The sequence below is a fragment of the Acartia tonsa genome, chromosome 2 (assembly GCF_053477335.1).
Source record: "Acartia tonsa isolate MP-2025a chromosome 2, ASM5347733v1, whole genome shotgun sequence".
Classification (NCBI taxonomy): domain Eukaryota; kingdom Metazoa; phylum Arthropoda; class Copepoda; order Calanoida; family Acartiidae; genus Acartia; species Acartia tonsa.
This window is the reverse complement of record NC_137261.1, coordinates 6,594,698-6,605,408: the sequence shown is the minus strand read 5'-3', so window position 1 is coordinate 6,605,408 and position 10,711 is coordinate 6,594,698. Positions and strand designations below refer to the sequence as shown.

Below are 10,711 nucleotides of genomic sequence, written 5' to 3'. Positions count from 1 at the left end.
GCTTTTTTTTTCATTTATTTATGTTGTTGTTTTCTATTACAGATGCATTGATAATGAAGATTTTTTTCTTTGAAATATATTTCGTTATGAAGCAGCAGTAGTTACTAATCTATCAATGTTATGGTTGAGATAGATTTATAACTGTTAAAAGAATTAAATCGTGAATGTAAAAATTGATTTTTTATAAATATTTTCTTAACAAACGACTGTGCAATTACCAAATTTTACAAACTGACAGCCCAAGTAAGTTTTATTAAGAGTAGCTTCAATTATAATAACACAGATAAGCAAAATAATTACATTTATTACATCATGAACAAAATACAAAGAAAAAAAATATGATCATATTTACGATGAAAAGGGTTTCAACAATCGGAATTCAAGAACGGAAAAATTATTAAATAAATAAATATCTAAAATTCTCCCTTCGTAAGTGGTTTCTTTACTGAAGGAACTGAATCAGAAAAACTGGCATTATTAAATCACACAATTTTGATAAATGTTAGGTTTAAATCTTCAAACTAGGATTTTGTAAAAAAAAAAATATATAAAATTCTGGTTAATTACAATGATTTACATCCACATATTTTCTCTTGGGTTTAAATTTGGAAGATTATTTGAAAGAATTTTAAAATATGACAGAAATGACCTTTTACTTTTATAATTTTTAGAAACAATCGCTTTGCATTTGAAAAAAAATACAATATCATAATAATTGCATTTGTTGATTAAGCATAATAATTTTGTGAAACTAGAAGGTCTGTCATGACCAGTAGCTGGTCCTCTGTAAACTTTGTCTTGTGTTCCTGAAATAAATACAAATATTTAGAATTTTTAGTAGCGAAGGTACTCTATAATTCACGAGGTCCATCCGTCCGTAAAGCAATGGAAGAAATGTGATGTTCTTGGATTCTATATAATATAAATGGTCAATATAAATTTTAGTGTAGATTCCCAGCAAAAATGAAAATCCAGTGTAAATTTTACTTTTCTGTCAACCAATCTTAAAATTACACAAATACATTGTTTTTATAAACTTTTGGTGATTTTTTTCTATGATTTCTCGCATATTATCTCTCTTTCTTTTACTACTTTATGACCACTGCTCTGTAACACACATCGTCTGTTGGTTCTTTGAATCTTTATACTTCACTACTTTTGGATGTTGTTATCCTTTTTTTTGTTTACAAGTTGGCAATATCATTTATTGATGTCTTATCAAACGGAATTTGGTCCATATCTAAAATTTTCCCGAAAGAACGCAGTCTACCTCTTAGACCTAACTTTTACTTCTACTTAGTATGATGGAATAATAAACAACTGTATTACCTGCCAATTATCTTGATGAGTTCTCTTGAATTCTTGAAGACATTTCTTAATCGTTGTGGGGATTGGCTAAAATAAAACATAATTAAACTTAGTACTCTAAGATGATTTTTGAAAATTCAGTATCGTATTATAGACAGATTTCCGCGGATAGTGATTAGATTAATTCCAATTTTGTTGGCCCCGAGGGGAACAAGGATCGGGCCAACAAAAATGTTATTTTATGATTCTTACTTAATCATTCGCAGATATTTGCCTGTAATACGATACGACACATGATTTTTCAGTATCAATTAAAACTGGTTTTTATACAGCATAATATTAATCAGGTTTTGAAAACTAACTGTAAAAAAAGCATGAACGACAAGGACGTATACTATTGCAGAAGACTTAATATCCTACCTGGGAATCATTGAGATGTGTGGAGAGTTCCATGAGGACTGGGGGTACAAACTCTGGAACATCGTAGGGGAAAGCCTCAACAAATGCGCACAGTCCGATAATACCAGCATGGTGCGTTATGGTTTTATCCTGAAAATGATTAAGGATATCAAAATGTAAAAAAATAAATATACCTAGTATATCTAGATTCCTAATCAGTAAATTGAACCAATGAGAACACAGTGTAGGAAAAATCCGGCAATATTTTTTAATTAGAACGTGTAGGTACACATTTTAGTACTAAATGGCAGTTATATTTTTATATTTCGCATATATTAAAATGTCAGCTATATATTATAGGGTGGCCACAGACTTTTTTTCAAAATAGTATAAAATAGTATGCAAAAAAAAGTAAATAGTATGCAATAGTATGTAAAATTTTAAAAAATAGTATGCAATAGTATGTAAATTTTTTAAAAATAGTATGAAATAGTATGCATTTTAAACAAAATAGTATGAAATAGCAAGCATTTAAAACACTACAGGGCCTTAAAATGTTGGTTAGCTATCAGGAAATCATTACTTTCTTGTCTTATCAGATTGAAAAACATAGTAACAAACACCAACATTCTATTCTGAAAAAAAATAAAAAAAATGAGCTAAGAATTAGTAAAAAAATAAGTTGTTTATTGACTATTAAAAATTTTGGACTAGTAAAATAATTTTGTTGTGCACAGTGTCATAATTCATATCGTGATTTTAAAAAGTTCAAATATAATAATAAATAATAATAAATAAAGGTAAAGTTTCTGACAAGGGCGTCCAAGCTTTTTATTTTGGGGGGTTAAAATTTTTTTAAGGGGGGGGTAATTCGTTTTTGGGGGGGGTAAAATGGCGCGCGAAGCGCGCCGCAAATTTTTTTTACCCCCCCCAAAATTTTTACCCCGGGGTAAAATTTGCTTGGGGGGGGTAATTACCCCCTCTGAAATCTGTTGGCAGGGGTAAATTTAGTTTACCCCTCCCAAAATTTACCCCCGGGGTAAAATTTTTGGGGGGGGTAATTTAAATTTTGTTAAATATATAGTATTAAAAATGCGCGCGAAGCGCGCCAAAAAATTTTTTTATTAGAGATTTTTTATTTGGGGGGGGGGGGGGGGTAAATATCCCCTCCTAAATGGTTTAATAAATAATAATAATAAAAGTTCAAATAATAAATATTTTACAACAAAATGAGAGGATCTTTCTAATGACATAGAGAAACACATTATATTTATATTAGTTTGTTAGGAGTTAATCATAAACCTCAGTAACCTGTAGGATCATTTAATAATAAAAGTACTCCTCAATGATATTAAAATTTAAAAGGAGAAATCTTTACATTGAATGTAGAAATACCAATAACTTTCAATAAAGGTACAACAATCTGAACTGAAAGACTACTTTCTTCTGGAAACATTTCTAAAAAAAAATTGAAAACAAAGTAGCGAGTTTGCCGCATTTTCACAGTAGCATAGATAGGCATTTAGGTTAGGTAAGTGTTAATGATTGCCCCGCAGGGTAAGAGCCCCCCGCAGGGACTAGAAATAGGAGAAAAGATACTGTGAAAATGCGATGAAACCTGCTACTTGGCTTTCTTTTCATGATCAAAAAAATCAGTTTGTTTTAGTTACCTAAAAATTGAAGATTTATCTGAAATCCAAAGAAATAGTGGAAATAGTATGCAATTTTGGACAATAGTGGAAATAGCATATTTTTTTGGAATAGTTTGCATAGTATGCAAAAATAGTGGAAATAGTGGAAATAGTATGTTTGTGGCCAGCCTGTATATACTATATAGTTGAATTTCCAAGTATAAACTATATCAGGTAGATAAATAATGTCATCCAAAAAAATTCGTCGCTCGTATTATTAAAATGGATCATATGTGACTAGAATTCAAAAAAAACTGTCTTCTAGCAATTTAATTTAAGGTTAGTCAGATTGTTGCGTCTCACATCCCTTTAGGGAAGTGAAAATCTAACAAAAAATAGCTGACTGAATAATCATAAAAATTTCGAATACGTCTGGACCGGATGGGTTGATCTCCAAAAAAATAATATCAATTTAGCTATGGGAATATTCAATTTGACTATTGAGAAATACGTTTTTTATATTAAGAAAAATAAGAAAATCTCATGGTAGAATTTACTCCTGAAGAAAGTTTATTTTTGAGAAAAAAATTTAAGAATTAAGTTAATACCTTGCTGTTATCCAACTGTTCTTTCTTAACTTCTGGTTTTATAAACTTCTTTCCCCTTCGCGTCATCTTGGGGCGAATAAACGACCTCAGGGATGTTAACAGGGTCTGAACCTAAATAAATATTATGATTAGGAGTACGTCCAGTACATCACCCTGGTTGCTAAAAATTAATAATGTATTGGAAAATTTTTGATTAAATCTGGCATTGTCCCCTTACCACTATTATAACATTCATGACCCTCGCCAAATTTTAAATTATTGAAAAAAATAATTTAGGAATCTTCTCCTATTATAGGTTAGGTTAAGTATAGTTCCTGCAGGGTGTGTGTGAGTGTGTGTAGCCATAATTTCTTAGTGTTTGGATCTAAGTAGTCATACCTGCAGGGCAAAAAAACATATACTTCGTAAAAGAAAATGTACCTGTGAATTATCAATGAAACCAGAATGAAGAAGGCCACCGAGAATTTTTCCAGCCTTGATTCTGACGGTCAAATTGTCATCCTGTAAAATATGTCCATTAGTTCTATTGTACCTAGTTTGTGTGTATATTTCCTTTTTTATACATCATCAATATTTCTATTCATGTATCTTAATCATCTAAATCACTAGGCCTTTTTTTTGACATACGGACATACTGATCGACCTTCGCTTAAGACTGGGACTTCATGTTCTAAAGTAATGTTGTTTATAATTAAAATATTAAAAGCGTAGCACTGTACAACTGTGTACATACATATGATATACCTGCAAAAGATTGATAACAATTGTCTGAACTTGTTCTTTGTAGCTGGCATTCACTACGATCTTCAGAAAGTTGGTGAACACAGAAACCTGAAAAAATTACAATAATAAACATGAAGCTCTAACCATGAAAAATTTACCTATTGATTTAGAGGCTTTTGTTGTTGTAAAATAATAGACCAACTTTCCAACTGAAACCTATTCTTAATACCTATTGAAAAATCTTTCAAAGGAGTAGCTAAGGTAGAAAAAAAACAACAAGCCCTAAAACTGCAAGCAAACGCGTAGCTACGCCCCACTTTGTTATCCTTTAAAAGGTAAACATTTACGAATGAAATATACCTGGATAAATTCTAGTACAGACATTTTAGTCTTGTAACTGGAAGATTGAACAATTCTTTTGACCATGTCCAGCATTGGCTGGATAGCTTCTTCTGGCAGGATGCAGATGGACAGGTAACACAGTGCCTAATATGAATTTCAGAATAAGATTTTTTGTCTGTTTATTTCTGTCTAATTTCAATACACAGAGCTGAATCTTTAAATCACAGCGATACCACTGTCGATGCCTCTAGTGAGCCGATTTTGAAAGCAGCTCGCCTAATAGCGATCTTAAAATAAAAATGGCAGTGGTGAGCCGGGATACACTTTGGAAACACCCTCACTGGCATCTCAAAATGACTAATCCCATTGAGAAGGCGGGTGTTTCTAAAGTGCTTCCCGGCTCACCACTGCCATTTTGATTTAAGATTTAAAGATTCATGTTTTATTGGCAGCAGTGGCCAGCACTAAATAATTTAAAGGTCTGTGTCTGTCCTACAAGTTATGATTTTTAACTAGAAATTTTATTTTTATTGTCTTTCCGTTTTAATATCATGTTAAATCATCTATTTGTCAACTTTTCTTTATCACCTGCAGGCATGATTGCGAGACATCCTGATCCTTCTCTGTGCCAATAAACTGGCAGAGGTATGGCAGAAGCCGGAACATCTCAATGGACATGGTGCTTGAGAAGTTTCTAATCTGATTGGTCAGCCACAATGATGCTGTCTCCAGTATACGGTTGGATCTCTGCAAAAAAAAAAATTAGATGTAAAAAAGATGTTTTAAGAAATATTTTTTTTTATCGATGATAAAACTTTACTTTTTTTAGTTTTGATGAAGGTTTAGGCAAGTAATTTCACTGAAAGTGTCTTGTCGATCAGTGAACCCCCCTCTTATTTTGAGAAGTTTTCGTTTGTTTCTGTATTACTTAGGGTCGGGGTAGGTTAGTTTATATTGGATGCTGGTGCAGAAATAAACTAAACTTCAATACCTAATCATTTGATTTTTGAAAATGTTAAAAGAAACCTTCCTTTCTTATGGTAAAATATCACTTAGTCATGTAGACAGACCCGTGCATTCAAAGAATTGTTAGTCTGATGGTTGTTATTACGTTACCTTTGTTTCTTCATCATCAACGTCAGTCGTCATAGAGATATCTTCAGAACTTGTATTAGGAGATACTTCCTCTGTAGGAGGTTGGGGAGTAGCCGTTCCCGAGATAGGAGTGGTCATACCTACACAGATACTAGAGTTAGCTCGATATAACCATCTCGCTATTGGCTAGTTACCTATTATGATCTTATAGAACAATTTTGTTGTCACCCTATACGTTAGAAAATATAGAAAAAAATTTAAGATAAGATAATTTTCTTGGAAAATACCTGCCCAAATTGGTTTTACATTTCTTAGATTCTTTATAATGTATTGGCATGATTTAATAACCAATTTAAAATTTAATTTACTAACCTTTATAAACTGAAATTTTAATTCATACACTTTATTTCACTCTCTCTTTAGATTTAAAAAAAAAGACAACATCAAATATGTTTTTGAAAACATGTTGTGTTCATCACAACATGTTGTAACATAAACAGAGGTAAGTTCTTATAAAAAGAATGCTGTGTTAATGCAGAGATGGAAAAGAAAGGCGATGGCAATATTTTATTTCAATCTTGTATACTTTGGCATTTAAACTGAGAGTGTAAAACATATATTTATGTCTTATGATTATATGGCTCTTTTGGTTAAGGCAATATTTTTTCTATCTTATATACATTGGCATTTAAAAGAAGACTGTAAAACATATATTAATGTTTCATGCTGAGGTAGCTCTTTTGCTTAAGGCGTCAGATTTCAGATGTTAAGGAGGGTGATTCAAGACACACCAATGAAACAATATTTTTTCAATATTATATACTTTGGCATTTAAAGTAAGACTATTGAACACACATATATGTCTTATACTAAATTTGCTCTTTTGGTTAAGGCAACAGGTTTCAGATGTCAAGGATGGTGGTTCAAGACACACTACTGAAACTATATTATTTGCAATATTATATACTTTCGCATTTAAAATAAGACTGTTGAACTTTTACATATGTCTTATGCTAAATTAGCTCTTTTGGTTAAGGCAACAGGTTTCAGATGTCAAGGATGGTGGTTCAAGACCCACCACTGAAACTATATTATTTTCAATATTATATACTTTGGCATTTAAAATAAGACTGTTGAACACTTACATAAGTTTCAAGCTAAATTAGCTCTTTTGGTTAAGGCAACAGGTTTCAGATGTCAAGGATGGTGGTTCAAGACACACCACTGAAACAATATTTTTTCAATATTATATACTTTGGCATTTAAAGTAAGACTGTTAACCATACATATATGTCTCATACTATATATGCTCTTTTGGTTAAGGCAACAGGTTTCAGATGTCCAGGATGGTGGTTCAAGACACACCACTGAAACTATATTATTTTCAATATTATATACTTTGGTATTTAAAATAAGACTGTTGAAAACTCACTTATGTCTCGTGCTAAATTAGCTCTTTAGGTTAAGGCAACAGGTTTCAGATGTCAAGGATGGTGGTTCAAGACACACCACTGAAACAATATTTTTTCTATATTATATACTTTAACATTTAAAGTAAGACTGTTGAACACTCACTTATGTCTCATGCTAAGTTAGCTCTTTTGGTTAAGGCAACAGGTTTCAGATGTCAAGGATGGTGGTTCAAGACCCACCACTGAAACAATATTTTTTCAATTTTTCAAGGATGGTGGTTCAAGACACACCACTGAAACAAAAAAAATTCAATATTATATACTTTGGCGTTTAAAAGAAGACTGTAAAACATATATAAATCTTTCATACTTAAATAGCTCTTTTGGTTAAGGTGTCAAATTTCAGATGTCAAGGAGGGTGGTTCAAGACCCACCACTGAAACAATATTTTTTCAATATTATATACTTTGGCATTTAAAATAAGACTGTTGAACACTCACATATGTCTCATGCGAAAGTAGCTTTTTTGGTTAAGGCAACAGGTTTCAGATGTCAAGGATGGTGGTTCAAGACACACCACTGAAACAATATTATTTTAATATTATATACTTTTGCATTTAAAATAAGACTGTTGAACTTTTACATATGTCTTATGCTAAATTAGCTCTTTTGGTTAAGGCAACAGGTTTTAGATGTCAAGGATGGTGGTTCAAGACACACCACTGAAACAATATTATTTTCAATATTATATACTTTGGCATTTAAAATAAGACTGTTGAACAATCACATATGTCTTATGCTAAATTAGCTCTTTTGGTTAAGGCATCAGATTTTAGATGTCAAGGATGGTGGTTCAAGACACACCACTGAAACAATTTTTTTTTCAATCTTTATATTTTGGCATTTACAGTAAGACTAAAACAATAAATCTACAAAACAGGCATACCCCTGTAGAAATTTGGAGGTTTGGTGAGAAAATAATTTGTTTTACCACTGATATTTGGTTTAATGGATGCAAGATCGAGTCTCACCAAAAACAAATTAAAAAATATTTTAATTTTTTAAGTGACTGTATAATGTATAATGTAAATGATTAAAAATATTTTTAAATTTTGTATTACTTATTATCTCAGACAGTGAAAATTAAATTTTGTGTTTGGGTAGTTTTGAACTGAAAACTCTCTGATTGGAACCTCATCTCTACCCCTGAGCTATGATGACAGACATGGAAGAATGTAAAATTTTAAAGTATACTATAAGAAATAAGTTTTTGTATACATTGTCTATTTTCACAATTAAGAATTGGTCTCCAATATAGCTCATTTATAGAATGTTGGTTTCCTTATCCGTATGTTGCGGGTTCGAGGCTCTCCGAGAGGGGCAGGGATTTTATAGTTGTTAAAAATTGGGAGTTTCTGTGTAGTAAAAGTTGTCGCAAATATAGGTATTAAATATTAGGAGATACCTGGCAGAATGTCTTAAGAGGGTGATTATGGAGATTATATTAAACTGTACTGATTAATTACCAGAAACGAAATGGGGAGTTTTACACTTAAGAAATTAGAGATCTAATCTATTTATTTTCCATTGTTATATCCTATATCCCTACAATAGCGACTGCGCCCCTAGCATCTAAAGGCCCTGTATTAAAAGTAAAATATTCTAAAAACATTTGAAGGCCTAAATACACACACAAACTAGTCTAAAACCTTCCCAAGAACTATGTGAAGCTTACCTAAAACAAAGAACTCAATCAGTTCAGTGGCTATTGAAATCTTAATCTTCAGAGAAAAAAATCCTTCAATAAAATAGGAAGAAAGGTATTTCCTAGGCTAGAATACCTGAAACTGGTGTTTCCTCCCGTGAAAACTCAGGGTTGTGGTGATGTAGATTTAGCATGGGAATAATTTCATCCAGGAAAGTTTTCTTTGTTGGAAACCCTTCTCCAATATTCCATTGTTCCTATATTGCAAGACAAGATTAACTTTTCATGAAAACTTGTTCCTTTTAAAAATGAAAAATCACTGGTATTTTATCTACAGACATACAAACAAACAAAAAACGTCTTAATATTTTTTATCATAAATTAAAAATAAACTTAATCTAATGGAAATAATCATGATACAAAAATTTATACAGAAAAACTACTAGACATCCAATAAATGATTAGAAAATAATTTCTGATGCTTTTATATGACTAGAAAGCATTATGAAACTTTTTTATAGTGTTAGCAAAGGTAAAAACTCTAAGCAAATGTTTGAAATATAAATAAATAGCATTAGTCGTGATTAGTAATTCATACGTGCAAGGAAAAAAAAAGAGATTCAATACCTAGATAGCTGTGTTTTTAGTCATATTTACAAATTTAATTTAAAAACATTTTCATAGTATCTAACCTTATTAGGAGCTCCTTTCAAGGGAATATCCATGCATAGAAGAGTTGACATTGTGTTTGCAATTTGATGGCGCACATTGTTGTAAGGATGGTCCCAATGTTGTCTGAAATTAAAAAATAGTCTTAGTTTTCAGGGATAGGAGAATCTAAGGTGAATGAATTTTATTATTATTATCTATACATAGAATTTCTCAAATTCATCGACCATATTCCTGAATTTTTAATTAAAAAATATTTCAACCCAAAGGATGTAGAAAATAGGTGGATATTATGAAAGGGAAAGTTTTTTCGTCAATTTAGGTTGCTATTTCTTTTGTCATTTATTGGTTTGTTCATTTATCCATTAGAAGGGCAAGGTATGGGGTAAGGGGGGGGGGCGGGATAGTTGTGATCGTTATTATATAACTTTAACAGTTTGTTTTCTTATACCTATATAAACCTAAAAGCTTAATAATAACAAAAATTATCATTACCTCAATATGTTGTAAGTTCTAATAAACAAGTCTCTTGCTCTCCAATTAGAACTCAAACATTTGGTTACAAACAACAGATAAGAACTTTCCTGTGAGCAAAATAAACATTTAAGACATTTATCTATTACCCCATCAAAATATACAAGGATTTTTAAAGGGTAGTACCCTTAGTAGTCCTTGTTAAAAAGAAGTTTTTTCATATAAAAAAAAAATTTGAAGTAACTGTAGGTATTGTTTAGTAAACTAGCGGCAACGCCCCTAGAACCCTTGAGGTGGTGGGAGGTGAATTCGACCCCCCTCATTTTATATTTTAGTTCCCGAAAG

At 31.4% G+C, this 10,711-nt stretch overlaps 1 protein-coding gene across 2 annotated transcripts in view; it reads right to left on the bottom strand.

Moving 5' to 3' along the window:
- Window positions 1-286: 286 nt before the first annotated feature.
- Window positions 287-10,711, bottom strand: part of LOC145335310 (proteasome activator complex subunit 4B-like) — a 48,914-nt gene continuing 38,489 nt past the window's right edge. For both annotated transcript variants that reach the window (XM_080181048.1, XM_080181054.1), the window contains exons 35-46: window positions 10,388-10,476; window positions 9,916-10,018; window positions 9,360-9,480; window positions 6,128-6,246; window positions 5,600-5,758; window positions 5,030-5,155; window positions 4,691-4,777; window positions 4,367-4,447; window positions 3,947-4,057; window positions 1,729-1,857; window positions 1,330-1,395; window positions 287-806 (exon numbers count right to left, since the gene is read on the bottom strand). In XM_080181048.1, coding sequence (XP_080037174.1) covers window positions 729-806; window positions 1,330-1,395; window positions 1,729-1,857; window positions 3,947-4,057; window positions 4,367-4,447; window positions 4,691-4,777; window positions 5,030-5,155; window positions 5,600-5,758; window positions 6,128-6,246; window positions 9,360-9,480; window positions 9,916-10,018; window positions 10,388-10,476 — 1,269 coding nt within the window. In that variant the 3' untranslated portion in view covers window positions 287-728. The remainder of the gene's footprint in view (window positions 807-1,329; window positions 1,396-1,728; window positions 1,858-3,946; window positions 4,058-4,366; window positions 4,448-4,690; window positions 4,778-5,029; window positions 5,156-5,599; window positions 5,759-6,127; window positions 6,247-9,359; window positions 9,481-9,915; window positions 10,019-10,387; window positions 10,477-10,711) is intronic.